Genomic DNA, 24,034 nt, shown 5'->3' with positions numbered 1-24,034 from the left:
AGGTGAACGTTGTCACTCACTGGTTGTGTCTGAAATGCCTAATGCCAAAAAAGATAGATTTCTGAATTTCGTTAGGATTTCAGGGGGGGGTCAAAATCAGCACTTTGTACTGTTCAATCAAATTATTTTTGATTTTGAAGGACCCATGATAATGTCACAGTGCACTTATAGGTACTAATTATGTTCAGAATGGATTAACCATATGCCAATGTCTATGAGCAATACAAAAGAAGATAAATTTCTTGACCCCCTACAAAATTTTAGGCCCCCCTAAAGTGGTTCAGCCACAAATAAAGCTTAAAATCAGCAAGTTTTGACCCCTAATAACTTTAGGTGTACACCAGATATGAATTTCTAGTCTTTTGCATCTGAAAGAATGCAGTCTAATGTTACTAGGAACATACGATTTGTTTTGTATTTTTTGAGTTTTGATACTAAGTTGATGCTTTCAAAAATGCCAATTTTTGACTAACGTACAGGTTACGGGGACAAAATGCCAATTTTAATATGCCCTTTTTCTATTTTTGATCACTAATTATATTCAGAATGGATTAACCATGTGCCAATGTCTATGAGCAATACAAAAGAAGTGAAATTTCTAGACCCCCTACAGAATTTTAGGCCCCTAAAGTGGTTCAGCCACAAATGGCGCTTAAAATCGGCAAATTTTGACCCCTAATAACTTTAGGTGTACACCAGATATGAATTTCTAGTCTTTTGCATCTCAAAGAATGCAGTCTAACGTTACTAGGAACATAAGATTTGTTTTGTATTTTTTGTGTTTTGACATTAAGTTTAATGCTTTTAAAAATAGTCATTTTTGCCTAACGTACAGGATACGGGTACAAAATTCCAATTTTACTGTGACTTTTTAAAATATTTTTGATCATTATATAGCAAATTGTCTTTATCCTGATATTTCAAGTTGCTCTTGAGTCAAATAATAAGAAATATCTACTTTAATCCTCTGTATGGATTTTTAAGGGGGTCAAAAAGGCACCTCCTGGAAACGATGCACATGCAAGGTACAGGTTATGATACGAAGTACCCATATCCATGATATCAGTTTGCTCTTTTTTCTCTGTTTTACAGTTTTATTGCAATTTTCTTATTTATTCTGACATTTCAAGCTGCTCTTGAGTCAAATAATGAGAAAAAACTGAACTAATTTTGAATCATGTGTATGGATTTTCAATGATCATGATGATGTACATTAACTTTGCTAAATATAATGACACTTCATACCCATCTCAGGATGCCTTTTTTCTGTGTTTGGTAAGTGTTTCTATTTAATTAGACATTCCATGTTACTGTCAAGTTAAAATATAACAAAAATCAAGCTTTAGCACCGCTGTATGGCTTTTCAAGGGGGTCAAAATGACACATCCAGCCACAATGATTTTGCATGCAAACCATGGATCATACAGGCCATTTTGACCCCTTGGAAAACAATGCACAGGGTTGCAATCTTCTTTTCTCTTGTTAATTAATTTAAGGGTAACTTGGAAAGTCAGCAGTGGTGTAGCCAGGATTTTGGAACCGGAGGGGCACAACTTGTAAATGTACCGACGGAAATATTTTTTGCCGACGGAAGTTGTGATTTATTGACCCAAATTTTTTTGCATGGTTTGAAAAAGTGAAGAAAAAAAAAAAAAAAAAAGGGGGGGGATAATAGGCAGTACCAACTGACCAACATAAAAACACAACAATTTTTATGTACAATTCACAATTTTTCATCATTTTCTTACAATTCTCCCCTTTTTTCTGTCTCCTGGGTAAAAAATTGTCTATTGTTAACCCAATTTTTTTTCACCAACGGCCTTACATGAACCGACGGCCATGACGAGGGGGGGGGGGGCACCGGCCCCCGGTCCCCCACTGCAATAAACATGATAAAACTAAAAACCTAGAAACAATAGCACAGTGAAATGGGTACTGTGTACCATTACCTGTAATTTGCAAGTGCATCGTTGCCAGGAAGCACCATTTTAACCCCCTTGAAATCCATATAGAGACTGAATTAGAAATTAGTTTTTTCTTATTATTTGACTCAAGAGTAACTTGAAATAACATTGCAAATAAAACAATTTGCTATAGAATGATCAAAAATAGGGGAAAAAGGCATTTAAAATTGGCATTTTGTACCCGTAAACTGTACGTTGGTCAAAAATTGGCATTTTTGAAAGCGTCAACTTAGTATGAAAACACAAAAAATACAAAACAAATCTTATGTTCCCAGTAACGTTAGACTGCATTCTTTCAGATGCAAAAAACTAGAAATTCATATCTGGTGTACACTTAAAGTTACTAGTGGTCAAAATTTGCCGATTTTAAGCACCATTTGTGGCTGAACCACTTTAGGGGGGCCTAAAATTCTGTAGGGGGTCTAGAAATTTCTCTTTTTTTGTACTGATCATAGACACTGGCACATGGTTAATCCATTCTGAATATAATTAGTGATCAAAAATAGAAAAAATGGCATATTAAAATTGGCATTTTGTCCCCGTAACCTGTATGTTAGTAAAAAATTGGCATTTTTGAAAGCGTCAACTTAGTATCAAAACACAAAAAATACAAAACAAATCTTATGTTCCCAGTAACGTTAGACTGTATTCTTTCAGATGCAAAAAACTAGAAATTCATATCTGGTGTACACCTTAAGTTATTAGGGGTCAAAATTTGCCGATTTTAAGCACCATTTGTGGCTGAACCACTCTAGGGGCCCTACAACTCTGTAGGGGTCTAGAAATTTCTCTTTTTGAATTTCTCATAGACATTGGCACATGATTAATCCATTCTGAACATAATTAGGACCTATAAGTGCACTGTGACATTATCATGGGTCCTTCAAAATCAAATATAATTTGATTGAACAGCATGAAGTGCCGTTTTGACCCCCTGAAATCCCAACGAAATTCAAAAATCAATCTTTTCTGGCATTAGGCATTTCAGACACAGCCAGTGAGTGACCACATTCAACAAGAGGGTCACAACTGATTCAATTAAGAAGAAAATGCCCATCAAAGAGAGCACTTTGTCATTTAGACCACTTAAATTCCCAATTTTGGTCAAAATCGCCAAACGTTGACGGCCTGCCATTCGCAAACGAAATGAAATTTGGAATTTTTTTTTATGACCTCACCTAGGGATCCATGAAAGGTACCTCTGAGTCAAAGGAGAGCAAAATCCAAGAGGGTGGGTGTACACTCAGTCTCTTTTGGCATGGACTGACCCTAATGTGGACTAAATTTAGTGAAAACTTTAGGAAGCGGTGAGCGAGTATGAAAAGAACGCCTGTTGATCAAAGTTGGAATGATCTGCATTGATGCACGCATTATGTAATTATTAATTTCTTCGCAACCATTCAACCAAATCAACTAAAAATTTCATATGTGATGCACAATAAAATAGACTATGCGCTGCATTTTAAATGTTTTGATTCAGGTGTCTAGTTCTCGACTTACGTTCAATTATATTCACTCGGTAATTTTTTCTTGGACACCCTGTATGTACTTTTCAATCTTTGAAGTAACCAAACCTCCTCCGTGGACAGAGTGAAAAACGGATACATTTCTTTAAAAGGGCATATCTTCAAAAGTTATGAGCCGATTGAAATAATTGTTTCGGTTTATTAAAGCTAACGGGTAAAGACTTCTTTACATACCAACATATACTTAATCATCTTTTCTGAAATAGGAGAAAAAGAGGGCGCAATGAGGGGCCTCTTTTTTGGGGGGGGGCACCCTGTAGTCAGCTTTGCTGTTCAACAACCTGATAATTTTGGATTATTCTGAGATATACATTTTGTTAATTGGACTTTGCTTTCTCATTTAACACCCTGTTCAAGAATATTGAACAATATGCGCCTCCAAAGCCTCAAACCCCAAAATCAATCAAATAAACAGGTCATTCAATAAAAGCACATAATGTAACAGGCACACTTTACTCGTTAAAATTGCAACTTTTCACTGTATATTTTTTCATATACTAGTCCAAGTTTTCATTTTGGGGTTTGAGGGTTTGGAGGTGCATATCTGGATCAATTCTTGCTCGAATTTCACGAACAGGGTGTCTAACGAGAAAGCAAAGTCCAATTAACAAAACAAATATTTCAGAATAATTCAAAATTATCAAGTTGTTGAACAGCAAGGATGACTATAACTGACGAGTTTCTTTTTGTGCCTGGTGTAAATCACTTTTACACTTACGTTAGCCTTTTACGTTAAAAGGCTGACGATTACAGGAACAATTATGTGATTCACTTGGACTAAAGAAATGTGATGATAGGTCTTTGGGTGATAGATTCTTGTTTCTGGCTATTCAGTATGCTTTAACTTGCATAGTTGTAATGCGAAATATCATAATTTCAAAATATCAAATGACATTTCTTTTCCAGAATACAAAGAAAACGAAGCAAAGATCACGGATAATGTGAAAAACAACAACAGCAGCAACAACAACAACGACAACAAACACAAATTAACAAAAACAAAATAGCAAAAAGATCACCTCTATTTTGGTCAACATTATAATTTTGTAGCATTTCATGCATACGAGGTGTTACATGTATTATAATTATTTTACAAAATGTCTACCAATTTTTTTTTAGAGTACGGTATATCCGTGTTGTATATACCAAACATTATGCAGTGACAGTATTGAGAATTAGCATCTTACCTGTATATGGTTCTAGAGAATCTGTGTATCCAAGTGTCTTCTTTAATATCTCAGACAGAGTGTGATGTCGTTCTTGACTTACCTCACTATTTATTCTAACTCTTCTCAGTCCGCTTCCCAGCAAAGTAATGGTAGTTCATGGTAGGCTGTTTTTTATGAACAATTTTAGTTACATGTTTTGTGTTTCGAATTCATCATAACAATTCAGTCAACTTTTGTCATATTACGGCTCTGATGAGCAGTTTGTTTATCTCATCAAGCTTAAATAACCAGCTCATCACGCTCCGTGTATCCGTGTTTATTAAATATTTAGATATTAGAGCTCTAAAATGACAGCATTATGCGTTTTTATGATGAATGGGAAGTAGTAATGCCCGATAAAAACCAATCTGTTCACGGTTAATATCATGACTGTATCGACAAATGACCCTATTCTATTACCCCCATCAATTTCGTGCCATATGGCACGAAATGGCTTAATATGCATGTAAAAAATTAAACCAATGAAAAAAAGTTATCATAGGCCTTATACAAGAGTGCTCAATACTAACAGTACTGTCAGTAGAGCTAATTATAAAATAATTAATTAAGTTTAATTAACACATCATGGCCACTACTCCGAGTTTCATGCTACAAGCATGTAGCAATCATCAGGTGGAATGATATGACAATCACTCATTTCAAATCATTAGTTTTGGTTTCTCTTTGTTCAGAAACCAAAAATCAAGGGATTAAAAAGTGGAGATGAACTGGTCTGCAATCATAACACTATTGTGCTGGGAGGACACAAGAGGGTATATATAACCAAAAGTATAATGGCCTATAACCATACGTATATAATAGCCTATTGTGTTAACATTTTCATTATCGGATATCTATCAACGCGGGCGACAGTTGCTCTCTTCCGTAGGTGGCACACTTTCATGACACCTTATAATTACACCCGAGTTCTATATACGAGGCCTACATGTAGAAATCATGTGCATATATTGAGGGGGGGGTGTTTTGTTTATTTGTCTGAAATATAAACGATGCATGATGATGTAGATGATTTGATTATGAATTAGATTATTCCCCGGAAAGCACAACCCATATCTCTTACCTATGTTCCTCCGCCACCTATATATAACCTCCTCCTCCCCCTCCCCACACTCGATATCAACTCTTCCCTATTATTCCACTCCACTCTTGAGCTCCCCTTTCCCCCTCCTTCCCTTCCCACTTCCAATGCTCTCCCCCCTCTGTTTCTCTTTCTCCCTTACCCTTACCCCCCCCCCACACACACACCCTCTTTCCCTTACGATCTCTCTCTCTCTCTCTCTTCTCCAATAAATACATTAAATAAAAGTCAATTTAAACCAGCTTTCTATGATATTGATCTTCCGTCATGCGACATGCACATAAATAGAGTTGTGTATAATAGTGTTTATTATATCACTCAAGTGTATAATCTTTCAAGTGTCTATTGTCATGTCTGTGGAAATATTTCGATGGTCTATATATTTTCACAGTGAAATAAGCTAAGGCTATTTCGTAGTCTCAAGTCAATGCTTTCAAACTAAATCAATGCTTTCAAATGTAGACTGCTTTGTTCGACTTCTCTGCTCGTGAATATTGCACTGCGAAATTTAAACATTTCTTTTGTATACTTAGAGTAGGTAACTTCAAATCAAATAATTTTACGATTCACACCACTTATAAGAAACTGAAACCAAAACCGAAACTGACTGACACAAATGTTCAGTTTTTAACAAAAGATGGAAACAATGAGTTCGATATCTTGTGATTCAAGTGGTTAGGCAGGACAATAGGAAACCACGTGACCAAAACCAAAACCAAACCTAAAACTAAACATTTGAAATGAGGCAATGGCAGTATTTTGAGCACAAGGTGGAGATTGTCTGATAAGCTTTATATTTGGGTAACATTCATTGGTAATTTTTTTATTGAAGCACAGATTCACAGTCTCTAAATTTTTACTAATTTGGGTACTTCTTTAAGACACCGTGATATATAATTGAAGTACCATTCATTTAAAAACTTAAAAATACCCATAAAAACTAATGCAAATTTTTAGGTGTTGGGGGGAAGTATATTTTCAATGCAAAATAAACTCCGAACCATCGAACAGTCTGCTCAATTTGCATTATATAACCATTTCTGACACATGGACTTTATTTTACTATCGGAATATCGATCCTTTGAAAAACAGCCTTCGTAAGAACGAACTTGACAACGAAATTTATTCGGCGCATTTGGAATAATGTGCAGCACCGGATCATGCTACGAGCATAAGGAAGCCTGTTAAGCACATTATTTTGATCCAGATGACATTTTTTATTCATTCATCTGCATTGGCTGAAACGTCAAATAGTATGATATCGATTATCCACTATGCGCTGATTTAGTCTGTAAATTACTGACTTCTCTCTCTTTGCCATGAAATGTGGCTTTAACCCATTTGTTATTGATCATACAAATTGTTGTTTCATAAATAAATATAATACAGGTCACCGTGGTCACAAAAGCATCTGTTCTGTTTATGCAGGCTAAAAAGAAGTATTGTTCATTTCCGCATTCATTACAAAATACATTGAAGTAAAAATACACCATTCACGTTCTGATTTCCAACTTATATTGAGGCCTTCCGTTAAATTTTGAGTTTTAAACAATGTGTATAAAAATGCCCCATAGGATAGTACATATGCCTACACTTTCGGTGTAGTTACCACAATTCACCACATTTTTGTTTACACCATCTAAACATTTATTTTAATGAATTAAAACAGGTAAAATGTTTACTGTTCGAGAGCAATTCTCCTAACACCGTAGTATTGGAATATGCCATGTGTGTACGTCATTTGTTTCTGTAGTGTAAAAAACGCAATTGTGAAAACATGCTTCTGATGTTATGGTGTTCTTATTGCATTTTGTATGAAAAGTATGTGTGATTATGAAGCCAATGTAGGTGAAAGAGCATTGGCAATATTACAAGGTGAAGATTTGTTCTTGACGACCGAGGGTACATTATCATCCCTGAAGGATGATGCGATACTTTCTATTCCATTACACTCAAATAGATTGATTTGATTTCGAGAAAATAGAAGTGTGTGTCCAAATAATTGAAGTTGACATCGCTGAAGTGACAACGCACAATTCAATTATGTACCCTGGGAGAAATATAATTTAGTTTAAGGTACCTGTAATAGAGGCAATAAATGTGTGTTTGTTAAGCACATTTTGCTGAGCACCTAATCGACTCGGTAACTGCAGATGGTTGTTACCCGTGATACTCATGCGCAAATTAATCCTAACTTGTAATCGTTCTAAATGACGGTATCAATAAAACAGGCATTATAAATGAGCAATTTAACACTACATTTCACCTCGAGATCAATATACATGAATTTATTATAGTGTGGATTCTGAATGAAATTATATTTCATACAAATTATATTTCATACAAATGTAGACATAAATTGAACTTTGATCGTATTGCGGAAGAGACAAATTATTAAAGCACATAAATGGTGATGAAAGACCAAATCACTTCACGCAATGATACATCGTTTTATGATTGCATTGGTTCGATGAACATAATGATATTTGCGTTTGCGCTCCAGATCATATAACTATAGTTTTGATGAAGCAATTTCTATTCTCATCGTAATATAGCAAGTGGTGTCTGTCAGTACAAGACTAAAAGAGGAAAAATCACTGATAACAAATATAGTTCATTTAACATGCGAGCATTAGGATTGCTAACGCAACAACCCATTGTCATAAGGCAACAGTTACACTCTATCAATATATAATTTGAAATTAATTGATTCTTTCTGTAATAGATTTAATTTCATATTCCCATTGGTTCATTTCTTTTATGTAAAGGTTATAATATCGCATGTCGTTTTGGTTTCAATCTAACCAAATACAGAGTGACGTCACAGGCGTGGCGATTTTCATTTCAGCACACAAGCGTTGTAGTATTACAGTGGATACACACGCAAAGCAGATCACATTTCATACCATCAAGATGGTACGACAAGGAGTATACTTTGCAGTGGTGTGGGCAATCAGTTTGCTATCGCTAACATTGGCCAAAACTCCCCTGTATATCTTGGGATTGTATCCCATGACAGGAGCATGGGATGGTGGTACATCATTTCTACCAGCTACCCAATTAGCGTTGGAACATATCAATGCAAACCAGAGTTTACTTGGCGATTTTGAGTTAATCCTGATTTCCAGAGATACTGGGGTAAGTTGTCCATATTTGAAATATACAGCGAAAAATAACAATTAAAAAGTTACACAGCATCCGTAAAAATTAGAAATTCATAATGTTAGGTAAATTCTTTATAAAATGTACAAGTACATTTGACACCATTTGTGCATTTGCGCAAAATGTTGTGTAAATGTTTTACATGGTTATTAGAGAGTTTGCTTTTACAAACGATTGTGTAAATATTTATCTCTGTGTAGATATTAATTATTATTTGACATTCAACACACAATCAAAACACAATCCACGCTAGCAATATTTATGTATGGCTTTCAATTCATTTCTAAAAGAAACATACAGAAGAAACTGGTGTTTGATAAACCAGTATTGATTGAAATATTATAAATGACTTCTAAAATAACTTGAATTACGGCAAAAGCTAACGTCGTACATTTTTTATAATACGTAAGGTTTATTCATAATCGGATCCAAACCCCTGTAACTTATGTTGTGTATATCGCGCATATGGCTAGGTCATCCTGCAGAACAATTTCCCTTCTTGAAAACTTGTGTGATGAGACCTTTACTCCAATCTTTACCTTTTGAACAGTTTGCATTTATGATCTTCATTAAAAGTGGTCTTATCAGTTTCAGTTTTCATCAAAAGTGGGCCTGCTGTAAAAGTTTCAGCAATCACTTTTCCCCCAAAGCTTTGTTGTTTTGCAGACAAAATTTTATTACAGTTATGAGGATTTTGCATAAGTTACTTAGACGGAATGCCAATCATTTTCTGAACACAATACGATTACTTTGATGTTTAATCCAATTAGATTTCAAAATAATAACAAAAATTACGAATTTATTGAAATGAACAAAATACCAGAATGCAATTATTTAACACCGGAAGAATTCAGCCAAAAATATATTGATACCAATAGTGAACTCTCCATACTGAATGTTAACATTAGAAGTATCAAGAAAAATTTTGAAAAATTGAAAGAAAACATTGAGACCTTAAATCACGAATTTAACATCATTGGCCTATCTGAAACCCACTTAAAAGAATCGCCATCCGAATACTTCAACTTAAATGGTTATAATATGGAATATACAAACAGAACAGAAAGAGAAAAAGGGGTGTTTGTTTATATATTTCCACTTCAATCAAATATAAACTGAGATCTGATCTTTGTATTTCAAACTCTAATTTTGAATCTTGTTTTGTAGAAATAGAAAGAGAAAATACACGAAATATGTTAGTAGGTGCTATTTATCGTGCACATACGAAAATTGAGCATTTCATCAAAGATATTGGTCCTATTTTTGATCAAATAACTAAAGAAAATAAGGAATGCTATCTAATGGGGGATTTTAATATAGACTTGTTAAAGGATGACTGTCACAAACAAACTCATGAGTATCTTAATCTTGTTTATTCATATTCGTTCATGCCAACAATTTACAAACCAACTAGAATAACTGAACATAGTGCAACCATTATTGATAATATACTTACAAATAATCACAACGATGTAAACTCAGAAATAATAGTTACTGATGTCAGTGATCATTTATTAACTATAGTACTCAAAAATCGGGCAGTAAGAAAAACATCGCCTGATGCAAGAAATTATTTTTATAAGAGGAATCATAATACTTGTAATATAAATAATTTGAAGCAAAAACTTTCCAATGTGAATTGGCATGCTGAACTGGATAATGAAGATGTAAATGATAGTTACAATAAGTTTATACGTATTTTCAATAATGTATATAATGAATGTGTGCCTTTGACAAAACACAAGAGTAATAATAAAAAAGAACCAAAATTTCCTTGGATAAGTAGAGGTCTTCTCAAAAGTATAAAAACTAAAAATAAGATGTATAAGAGGTATATACAAAAGCCATGTGATGAAACGCTTGAGTCATTCAAAACATATAGAAATAAGTTAAACACGTTAATACGAAAATCAAAAAGAGAGTATTATAAAAAGAAATTTGAATCTGTTAAACACAATCTACAAAAAACATGGAAAACAATAAATAGTATTATTGGACGTAACAACAAAAGAAATATGCAAGCTAAATTCAAAAATGATGAAGGCGAAACGGTGTCAGATCCCCAGAAAATTTCAAATGAATTTAATAAATATTTTGTTAACATCGGACCTAAATTAGCTTCCAAGATTACAACAAATGGCAAGAAGTACTATGATTATTTAAAGAGCCCATTAAGCAGTAGCATGTACATGAAACCAATTGTTGATGAAGACGTTATAAAAATAATACATAAATTTAATCAAAACAAGAGTGCTGGTCACGATACTATTGGTAATTACGTGGTAAAAAGGATTGCAAAGGAAATATCGATTCCATTAACTATTATATTCAACCTGTCTATTACTGCTGGTGTAGTACCAAATGAGTTAAAGATCGCAAAGGTAATTCCCATTTATAAGAAAGAAAATCCAGAAGTTTTCTCAAACTATCGTCCAGTTTCTGTTCTGCCATGCTTTTCAAAAATACTTGAAAGGCTTGTGTTCAACAGATGCATACATTACATTGATAAATATGAAATTCTAAATGATAAGCAATTTGGCTTTAGATCTAAACATTCTACCTATATGGCTATCTTGGAATTTATTGACAAAATTAGTAATGCTGTCGAAAACAATGAGACAACTGTTGGGATTTTCTTAGATTTGTCAAAAGCCTTTGACACTATCGACCATAGTATTTTATTACATAAACTGGAACATTATGGTTTTAGAGGAAACGTTTTAAAATGGTTTAAAGATTACTTACATAATAGAAAACAGTATGTGTATTACAATTCTTGTAAATCTGAACATAAAGATATAATATGTGGAGTACCTCAAGGCTCCATCCTAGGCCCATTATTGTTCATTTTGTATGTTAATGATATCATAAATACTTCCACCATTCTAAAATTTGTCTTGTTTGCCGATGATACTACTATAACTTATTCACATAAGGACATTGTGTCCAAATACGATCTTATCAACAATGAATTAAAAAAAGTAAATAATTGGTTTAAGGCTAATAAGCTATCAGTGAATGCAAGCAAGACTAATTATATGGTGCTTGGTACACATCACAAAACATCACACGTATTGTACAATGTTACTAAAAATATTATATTAGATAATGTAATCCTGGAAAGGTTGAATAAGACCAAATTTCTTGGAGTGACAATTGATGAGAATTTAACTTGGAAATTTCATATTACCAACATCTCAAAGAATATATCTAGAGGTGTTGGTGTAATAAACCAACTGAAACATTTTGTCCCCGAGCGAATAATGTATTCACTATATTGTACTTTAATACTTCCTTACATAAACTATGGTATCTTAGCATGGGGAAATACTTGTCAAAATATTTGGAAAAGATTTTCAAACTTCAAAAAAAGCCCTTAGAATGATATCGAATAGTCACTTTTTAAGTCACTCAGCCCCTATTTTCAAGAATTACAATTTGCTTAATGTTTATGATAGTTATGATCTCGAACTAAGCACTTTTATGTACAAGTATAATACCAATCACTTACCAAAGGCCTTCAATAGTTATTTCGTTGAGCAGAGGAATCACCTCAGGTATCACACAAGAAACGCTGAAGATTACAAGATCTGTCTTACAAAAACAGAGTTTGCTAACAAAACAATAAGAACCGCCGGGCCAAGAAAATGGCATTCGATTGACAGATGCGCCAAAACGGCTACATCAGTAAAACTCTTTAGATCCCAAATTAAAACAAACCTTATAGAAATGTACACTTAATACCTCTTAGTTTGGATTTACTTATTTTTATTTTTCTCCCATTTAAAACAAAAAATCGATTAAAATTAACTGAACTCTTAGCATTTATACTATATTCACAAAATGTCAGCTTTCTTGTGCGATATACGTACGTGAGCAAATGTTATGAAATCCTAATTTATATTCTGCATGTTCTTTATTCATCATTTTTTTCCTGCTTAGTTCGTTCTACATGAATGTATGAAAGAGGGTGGGGGTGTTTGTATGTATGTAATTGTATTTTATTAGACAAATTAAGAAACTTAGGCTAAGGTTAAGGGGGTGCTTGTTCAGGCCTTTTTGGCCTTCTGAGCATCTCCTCATTCAAATGTGTTGTTTTGCTGTTATTGTATTGTTGTATTTTGAATGAAATAAAGATTGATTGATTGATTGATTATATTTTATATATTTATCTCGGTGCAAATATTAATTATTCGGCATTCAGCACACAATCAAATCACAATCAATGCGAGCAATATTTATGTATTGCTTTCAACTCATTTTGAAAGAAACATTTATAAGAAATTGGTGTTTTTAAAATAAACCAGTATTGACTGATATATAACGTATTTTAAAATGGCTTGAATTACGGCAAAAGCTGAAGTCGTGAATACTCGCTACATACGATTTGTCAGGCAAAATGTTTTAATTATTTAATCTCCAATCCTTCATCATATTGCTAAGTAAATGTCTTCATTGTGGTCTATTTAACAAATGAATACATGAATACAAAAGCCACCTAAGTCCATGCGAAGTTATTTTGAGAGAAAAACCTGTGTATCATTTTAATTCCTTCAGTTAGATTTACCTGGTCAATATGGTAAGTTTTACGTGCAAATGAGTGGATTAACCTGTATTAGGTATGACGATTAGCATTTCAGGGACTTCGTGGGGATCATTTTAAATTTTGGACTTAGGTGGTTTTTTGAATCATATACAAAGACAACAATGTTAGAATGAGATTACCACTAGTAAGATAATACAAAATAAAGCACACAGGTATGTATAATGTTGATAAGCATTCTGCCATGTAATATAAACCACACACTTTCCTTTATTAAACCCATTTTTTGTTCAAAAGTCATTCTCTAGCAATGAATGTGTTACAAGTGGACTTTTATACATACTGGATTTCAATCAATGTGTTACAAGACTCAAATCATGGAATTGGGTGATTCTTTCATACATGCTATTTTTCACATGCCCAATAGACACAGAGAATGAATTTGAGTTGTTCTTTCATGCATATGACAGGCTTATGTATAGCAACAATTTCCCATGCTTAACTCAATTTGGCCAAAGTATGGACTTAGGTGGCTTTTGTATTCATATATTCAAATGTTTGTACCTGTTCAATGAACCAGTGTAGCATCAGCATGATTCCTCGTATTCCAATATTAAACATGTTAAATGGGAGACAACAAATTACTCATATTGCAACAAACCGTGTATTTTTATTGCAAGTCCACAAACAGCTAGTCAGATTATCTTGACTAATGCACTGCATATAGGTATAGCTATCTTTGATATAAAATTGGTTGGTTTGAATCCAATATACACATTTATGGTCAAACTGAGATTTTTTTAATCCATAAAAATGTCAGGGAAAAAGGAATCATACAGGGTGTATCAAAATAAAGTATGCAGTTTGAAAAATGCAACTAGATTAAAAAGTATGAGGTCTTTGGTCACAATTCTCTAGTTGATAACTTTGTGGCTACTTTTGTAAACCGAGTACAAAAAGCAGTTGCGCAAAGTCAATTGGGTTTCAATGCCCGGTACTTGCTATTGTTGTGCAACCAAGAGAAACATGCAGGTGTACAGATCATTTGTCCTCATTGTTAGGTGTCCAATCCCGTACATGTGTGATTTACATAACACGTGACTTTTGGTAAATCTGGTTAACCATCTCCTTACATATGCTAGGTTTTACTTAAAAGAGAATAGAAACATTAAAATGGATACTCCACAGTACACGCCAGAGTACCATCCTTATCAATGGTCACACGCCAGTGATTTTTCAGCTGTGGGAGGACAAGATGTTGATTAAGTTATCAACTAGAAAATTTTGACCAAAGACCTCTTACTTTTTAATCTAGCGGCATTTTTCAAACTGTATGCTTTATTTTGATACACCCTGTACAGTTTCTAAACACATTTAGGGCCTCCAATCCTTGGCCTCCTTATAACAAGTACCGGGCATTGAACCCCAATTGACATTGCGCAACTGCCTTTTGTACTCGGTTCACAAAAGTAGCCACCAAATCCTTATTAATGGTCACACGCCAGTACAAGGAGGACAATATGTTGATTACGTTATTAGAGTTGATTAGAGAATTATATTGAGGGGTTGCTTAAAATGGTGTTTCTAGCTTTGCCTCATTCATGACAATCCTCATGAAGATGCCAATAGTAGCGGTACTGTGATTGGTCACAAAAACAAAGTTCACCGCTAGACTCGGCGGCGTGCGTCTCAGAAACGGCCTAAAACAATTGGCATAAAAGACGTGACCCTCTACCCTTGTTCATATCTGAACCAGAATAGAATACATATCCATGAAAGGATAATCTAGAAAAAGTTGATGCAGGCAAATTATAAATGAAAATCATTTAATTGTATCTTATTTATAAAAAAAAACGTTCAAGCACTTGTACTTTTTTTAGACAAGAATAATAAATTGACATAATTCCTAAACTGTATATAGGTACATATTTCTTAACCCAGTATCCATTTGATATTTCATTCATTTTCAAAGCAATACATGAATCTGGGTCACTTATATAATTGAGCACTTCCATCTCTTCATTATGGAAGCTTAATTGAATGAATGCCAAACAATTAATGTCGCTTTATTAGCGGTTCACTTACGTTTGGCTGTACAACGTTTTCCGAATCATGGTTTTGTTTCTCATCAACGTTGCATAATTATTCGATGTTCATTGCTGCTAACGTAACCAACATCAATATTGACAAAACCAAGGCGGTAATATTAAAGACTTGTTTAATTACTGCATTTAATCGGCATACATTTCAGAGTAATACAGTAACAATTTTGTAATTTAACCAATTTCTTCATTAAATAAATGTACAATGGTTGGGGGTCTACACATATCTGTGTCGCTTAAAATGTTACTACAGTAGAAAACAATAACAACTAGACTTAGCTGTGGTCTAACCCACGAACACAGCCGTGTTGTGACCCCTAATGACCTTTGAACGCAAAATATATGAAAACGCCCATAGACATTGGCTAATGTCAATGCATGGTTGCAAGTGGCACCACTTTGCTATGTTACTTGTGGCAGAAGGGGCATTTTGAAGGTTTTTCGTCTCAGACCGGAAGTGACCCCTTAATGACCTTTGAACCTCTGATTGGATGAAGGGAACACTCGAGGTTTCGACAAAAACCAATCAAAGATGCCCATTTATCAGCTAGAAGCTCAACAGCAATTCGATGCTATGCACTCAACCGTGTAGTGTAATCAACGACTGGTTGGAGACAATCACTGCTTGCTTGGGAGCTCTTGGACGAAAATGTGTGCTCAGGTGTATCGAGGTGGAAACTGTGAGCATGATGGTTTATAAGAGAATCGTTTTTGTATAGAAATCTTTCCATATACCCCCTTGAGCCGTCTGTTGTCAGTGATAGATATTTGACTCCGTGGAACGGGCTGAAAATGAGGTAGTTCCGTACAATTCTTTTATTTAAAAGAATAGGGCCATATGGAAGAACAGGGGAATACTTAAATTTCCCCTGAATATGGACCCAGTATAAAGAAGAAATAAACAAACAAACAAACAAATTTAAAAAATGGAGCGGTCAATTGTCAAAATTCAAAAATTCAAATAGCTGATAAAGTCTTATTGAGATTCCCTTTTACAAATTAAGCGTACTGCTAGCCGTCCAGCGCGTATTATTTGCACAAGGTCCAATGCACACGCTTGACGTCGCCCGCGTATACGCGATGGTTAAGCTGTCAAATGAAATCTGAATAAGACTTTAATTATATTCCTCAACCACATCAGTTATTTTGTTATGCTTGGTTTATGTGTTAAAATACCCCAAAAATTCTGTTTCCGACGATACAGCTCTTTCAGGGACACCCTGTATGCCTTTTGGATTCTATTCAGGACCAGTGACATCCCGCTATCTCTAAGGACCGCTATCTCTAAGGTTCGCTATCTCTAAGGTTCGCTATCACTAACGTGTAAAGTCTATGGAGATCAGAATCCCGCTATCTCTAATAGAGAAAAGGGTTCGCTATAGGCCCATTCTCAGATAAAGCGTCCAAGTTTGGGCTCAGGAATTGCAAAATGCCAACCACGAAGAATTCGTGAAAATCATTCAGAATCGTAAACTTTAATAGATTCAGAACACAAAACAATGCATGGGTGATTTTTCAACAATACTTCATTTTTGAGCAATATTACTTGTACGCATTGGGGGTAACGTATCAGTGGTAACGTATCTGTGAAGCCCTTTCCCACTTTTGTCTTAATCGTGCAAGTGTAAAAACTTACCGACTTAATACCCATACTTGATCAGTCATCACCCAATGTACTAAAGTCTGGTATGGTATTTGGCTTCATTTATCACAGCGTTTTTTCCGAGGGGAGTATAATTTAGGTAACGTATCTGTGAACGCATGAACGTAACGTCAGGATTTTTGCCATTAATAGACCTGATTTTTTACTTTGAAACCATTGTGTTATGTACCACATATATAATATAACTATAGAGCCTGCTTGATCCATAACATATGGGAACATTCATATAGCCAGTTATTTTGACAGATTGTTATTCATTAGAAATATGGTAACGTATCTGTGAACAATTTGGCGACATAGTCTCAAAGACCTGTTGGAAAAATTTAATAACTTGCGTTGTGATGTTTTATACTTTATAATTAGGGCATGATACCACTAATGAAAAGTACCTATAATCCATTATTATGCGCGCATGTTTAACGAACAGGGACACATTATACGGAACGTACCTTGGCTGGCGACATGGAGGAAAACAATGGACATGCATAATCAGCTTTATTGTTTTATACTTTCTAGGCATGTTACAACCTCCAGCCCCACACATTTTAGAAAGCAACTCCTAAGTATTAGTTATATTAATAAAAGTCATTTATTTCTGACGAAACAAGTCTGAATACGACTTGACACTATGGGCGACACAGATTTGGCTTTTTGGACACTTTATCGGAGAATGTGCCTATACCTAAAAAAGGTCCGCTACTTCTAAGGTTCGATATCGCTAATTTAGAATAAGGTTCGCTAATTCTAAGGTTCGATATCACTAATTTGAAATAAGGTTCGCTATCATATCCTGTAGAACACTCTTCCTTTTTGAACATTGACTCAAATCTTCAGGAGTTATATCTCTCACGAGGCAGTATTAATGTCATGACCTTAAAAGTCAAAGTTGTCCAATCGGAAGCTTTAGCATCCGCTTTTTCCCAAGGCTTTTTGTTTTTCAGATAAAATGCAATGAAATGAAACTCAATCATTTTCCTGTCCACTTAAAATTTAAGTAGACAGAATTCTGAATTTAATAGTCATCACATTAGTGTACAATTAAAGTGAAATTACATCATAATGGTCATGCTAATTGAAGCAAACTATACTTCAATTTTTATCGAATAAATGGCTGGCCATGCAGTAGCAAGTCGCTTTTTAATTAACGTGATTTATATTTTAGCATAATTTTACTTACAGAACGTCGAATGCCAAACATTTTTTTAAACCAGTGTGCTTACTTAACTTTAACATGACTAATATACTGTACTAATTCTCGCTATTCGCAATAAGGGCGCCGCCAGCGGTTTGCGATGTAATCGTGATGTATCATGATGTATCATGGGAAAAGGTCGACATCCAAGTCCGCGCAATACGAATATTACCATGCTATTACATAGGAACACGTGACAATGTTTTTTAGTTTGTCAATATAACGGTATTACACGCAAATCGATAAAGAAAAAATTAATTGTGCACATTTCAAATCACATTATTAAGTATTATTGAGTATCGATTCGCGTGTAACACCTTTATTTTGACAAACTAAAAAATATTGTCACGTGTTCCTATGTAATAGCATGGTAATATTCGTATTGCGCGGACTTGATGTCGACCTTTTCCCATGATACATCATGATACATCACGATTACATCGCAAACCGCTGGCGGCGCCCTTATTGCGAATAGCGAGAATTCATCACACATAACAGACATGCCGGCAACATAATCATTATTCATTTCATTGTCAAAGTTAATATGTTGTTAAGACAGAAATAATATGTGTTAAAAGTGCAAGCCACCTTTGGACCACCGATTTATGTTAAAACAATAAATTCTTGTAACTCGAAACACATACAATACATTTCTGTGTATGTGCTCATTTCACAATAGTTTCAACTAATTAAACTCCTAATAATACATTTCATCTTGTCAAAACCAAAAGTTATTTACTGACCTGACAGTTCATGGTGTTTGGCGCCCACTTCTGGGCAAAAGTTGGCAACCAAATTATTTTGGTTAATTCGAGTATGTTTAATCCCTACATGCTCATACAGGGGGCAAAAATTATACATGCTACAAATTCATTAACAAATTTACTTGTCTGGTTCTAAGGATCACAAAAATTTAACATATTTCGCATTGGACAACGGACATATATACTGCGCCAAAATAGTATCCTTACACTTGGAAAAATAACCACAATTGCAAAACCGAACCATATTGGAATAAATTTGTTTGTTTTTAATAGATGCACTATCTAATCCTGTACATTATGACACCTTTTACGAGTCGTACACAAATACACTGTTTGATTAAGCTAACAAAATCTAAGTCTTTAATTGAAAGCAAGTTTTGTTTGGTACAATATATGACAACAAATGCACATATACAATAATCAAATATAATCACTCTTTAACTATTTAGTACTTAGCCAGCAATCTTCTTCTTGGTGATCATAAAGTTCTTGCAATGTTCTGGACGACTGATGTAATATATCCTTATTCACTTGTCCTGCGAAAATCAGCGAAGTCCAATGTACACTTGATTTTAGTAAAAAAAAACTTATTTTGACAGCTGTGTTGTATCAAAAACCATAGATCATCATATTTGGATAATCTATGCATGAACCAGACTTCAGCGAGTCGACAGAAGAATTTATATTCCTTTCTTGGATGAAGTACGTTCTTTGACGTATTCTAGATCTTCTCCGACAACACTGGCAGGTAGTAGTGCATTGACTACTTAAATTAATTCTGGTTCGCAATTTCCTTTCTTTGAAGGAATTGGACTGTAAGCATATTAGCTAGCTAGCCCAGATCAACACTACAAACTGAATAATTGTGTTTACATTTTCTTATATATCAAGCAGTGGGAAATCCCAAATATTAATAGCCAAATGTGATCTTGGAAATTCCCAAGCCTTAATTATAACATTAACCTTTCACATGACATCATTTCCTGAGGGGAATCCCGTGATGTCATCTTCACTTTACAACCTCAGGGGGTTTCCAAATATTCCAAATTAGATATGATTCAACTTGTTTTGCTCAATTTGAGAGGGGAATTCCCCCAAAATGTCATCACTCATGTAACTTTGTAAACAAAGATAAATCATCAAATTAAATTACTCAGGGCACATCACACACCACATTGAATCCAATGTGACCTCAAGTAGTAAAGTTACAAGCAATTGAATAGACGAAGGTCCAGTTTTAAGAGTGACAAACTGGATTAAATCGCACTAGATAGTGCATCTATTAAAAAACAAATTTATTCCAATATGGTTCAGTTTTGAAATTGTGATAATTTTTCCAAGTGTAAGGATACTTTATTGGCGCAGTATAGTTACCAAGTTAAGAGGGCCAACAGGTCCAAGGTCAATTTGTATATTATACAGGGATGAAAAATTAAAGTTGCTCCGATTTTCGTAAAATGGATGCAAACTGTTCCTCAACTTCAAGGGACTCAGGAAAAGTCTGCGATGTCAAGATAGATGACAAATTATTACAAATTCCATTGAATCCTATGCGATCCTTCATATCTTTTGACTCTATGCAGAGTAGCATGCTAACCTGAAACCTCTAAGTTAGGCGAACAATTTGCCTCAACTTTTACGAAAATTGGAGAAACTTTGACTTTTGACCCATACACAAAAAGCAAATCGACCTGTGACCTTTTGCGCCTCATAACCTCTTAATGATAGGTCGTACATGCACAGACATTACATGTCTAGGATCCGTGAGGCCAGATGCATTTCTTTGACATGTTTGACAGTGTTATTGGAATAAAATTAATTTGTGCCTTCAATACGATCCTATGGCGTAATTTGGGGATATTTGTGAGGGTCATGATCTCAAAATATTGCTGGCAGACAGCAGATTCAAATCCAGCATTCCCAAATAAACAAAAATAAGCTGGCTGCCAACTTTTACACAAAGTATTCTAGTGGCTAGAATACTTTGTTTTACACAAACTTGCCGCTAGGAACGCGATTTTTCCAAAATAGGAGCAGTCTAATATATGTTATTACATTTTAATACATCAGATTAAATCCCGCAGTGCTTTTTATTTCATGTTGTTGTCTATAATTAAGTTGTATGTTCTTGTTCTTGTTAAGGCAGTATATATCATATTAAGTCATTAGTGTGTCCTTCGCGAATAGTAATAGCTTAATATTCCATTCTAAAATATATTAACTAAACAACTAAGCGTAGATGAGAACCAAGATCTGGGAAAGCAAATTAAAAAATTTCTGATTAACCCCTACGCTCATAGGGCAACTTTATACTCTGGGAACATCTTGAATGTATCATAAAGGAGACTAAAAAGTTGGGTTTGGGTTACATTAGGCAGGGTGTGCAAAGCCAGTAGTGGTGCTACCTCCCTAACCTATGATTCGCATCTTGGTAGCTATGATTCACAATTTAATTTTGAAGACTTGTCACTGGTGAAGTGTCCGAACTGACCTTTAAGCATGTTTTCCTACAGGTTTCCGATATTGATTTATATTGCGACAATTCTTGTGACTTATTGATTTGTTGCCGGTAATCATGGCAATAGACGTAATCATTCCCAATGCCTTGACTGGGCCCACATCAGGATATCTAAAATTAAGGGTAGATGCGTTGGTCGAAGCAGCCAAAATATCAATTTTCAACATCTAAATCAATATATTGAAAAATAACACTTTGGTGTTTTGCAAAAGTTCATTCTACAAACCATACACTTTGAAAACTTGCTTGATTTATTTTTGTTAATGAGTTATGCAGATTTTACAAAAGTGTTGTCGTTCCAGTCCTCTTTATAACATAACTCTAGAACCACAGGACCTACAAAAGTACATCTGTGATATTTGAATTCTTCTACACACTCGCTATGAAATGATAAATGCAATATTTGCCAAAGCCCACTACCATTCGCAAGATGAGAAGATCTGTAACATTTCAATAAAAAGAATAGGACCTAAATAATCGATTGCCGTATAAAGTTGGAATTCCGAATTTATTTTGAATGTAACTTTTAATTTGATTTTGAATTTAAATCTAAAATTAAATGTGAAAATTGCTTTAAGTCTTTTTTATTTAATTCTAATTTTACGCGTAAATTTAAATTCCTTTAAAAATTCTTAATCGTTAATATCGGAATTATAATAATGAAATGGACTTTCGATCAATTATAAGCTTTACGGTCATGAAAGAGGGAAATGGCCGTAACGGATGTATTGCAAATGGATTGTGGAATTAACATTCGATCGTTTATTTTTGTTTACTTTGTTGATTCTGTACGTCATTTTATTATCGTAAACAAAGAATAAGTTATACAGTAATTTTGAATAAAATAAAACAGCGTTTTGACAAAAGAGTTGCTGTAGACATAGTTTCGTAACTTAAAAAATCCAAGAAAAATTTTCAAATTAATCAAAACCAAACAAGTTAATTTGTACACAGAGTTTACATAACTTGCAACAATCAATATTTAGCTTTCTGGTCACGTAAACATCAATTTAATCTAAAACTGCATGAGTGAGTCCCCTGATTTACGTGTTTATAGCCGATCAAGCAGAATTAATGCATGTCGGAAAGAGCTTTTGGTATCAGCATTCTATTCGAAAAATCTACCTTTTTTGAGTGATTAGTGTGAAATTTCACCTCTAACAGAGGATGAAAATATTGCAAATTTTACTCAACATGATTTACAAAATGATAACTTATACTAAAATATCACTTTCCAAGATAGAATTGGTGAGTGGTCACTCTTTTGTCATTTTTTTACTCTTTTACATTATAAAGATTTATAAAATGTTACAAGACATAAAATAAGAGATCATATACACAAAACGTTGGTCTAAATACTCCACCGAATCACTCATAAATATAACAATTTATCCATAATAAACTTATTAAATATTGTAACGGGACCGAGCGGCTGGTGCTGATGTTATACGTGGTTATCAACTGGTTTTAGGGGTGGGTCGGCCAGAGCCGGAATCTGGCGGCGCACTGAGGCGTTGTGATGGACCAATTGGAAAGGGGACACGGTGACAACTCTCAGAGGTTCCTTTTATGATTACTGCTTTATTTCTCCACCATACTTTACTCAGTTAACATAGATCACACTTAGTGATAATCTGTACTCCTTACTTTGTCTTGCTCCTTACATAATCTTACAACAATCACCACATCACAGTTAATCCCAATTTACTTCATTTTGGAATACACGGCTACACTACACTAGCCCATAATGGAATCTGGATGAACTGGACTTGAAGTTTGACTACAACTCAGTCAACCAAGGAATGCTCATGCTCACAATATAGTCCAACTTGAGCTATATTCGAAACTTGAATTTGAAGTTGCATTTGAAACTGTATAAAGGTGAATTTCGAAGCTAACTTGAATTGAATTTGAACCTTGAAACCACAAGATCGAAACTCTGAAACTTGTGAGCTCTTGAGAGAATTGAAACTGTACACAGGTGAATTGCGAAACTTGCATTGAAAGAAACTGTATAAAGACAAAAATAAATAAATGTTTGCTTAGTTTCTGCACATAAAATATAACATGACATTGCAATATACATGACCGGAGTGACTCACTGAATAATCTGACAGGTGACCCTTTTTTATAAAACATCTCGCCAACTCCCCATGAAAGAACTCATAAAGGTCAAATTGGTAATAAGATCATCACGACGCCAACTGACAAAGTATATCGAGGAACTCCTTAATCCGTATACTCGCCAATAATAACTCCCAACTGACAAAACCATTCGGCATAAGCACACTCA

General features: G+C 34.4%; 1 protein-coding gene across 1 annotated transcript in view; it reads left to right on the top strand.

The window, feature by feature from the left end:
• Positions 1 to 8,710: 8,710 nt before the first annotated feature.
• The window catches only part of LOC140149592 (gamma-aminobutyric acid type B receptor subunit 1-like), an 81,182-nt gene continuing 65,858 nt past the window's right edge, over positions 8,711 to 24,034 (top strand). The window contains exon 1 of the mRNA XM_072171669.1: positions 8,711 to 8,935. Within this exon, the coding sequence (XP_072027770.1) occupies positions 8,711 to 8,935 (225 nt within the window). The remainder of the gene's footprint in view (positions 8,936 to 24,034) is intronic.

The sequence above is a fragment of the Amphiura filiformis genome, chromosome 4 (genome assembly GCF_039555335.1).
Source record: "Amphiura filiformis chromosome 4, Afil_fr2py, whole genome shotgun sequence".
Classification (NCBI taxonomy): Eukaryota; Metazoa; Echinodermata; class Ophiuroidea; order Amphilepidida; family Amphiuridae; genus Amphiura; species Amphiura filiformis.
This window is presented reverse-complemented; position numbering and strand designations above follow the sequence as displayed.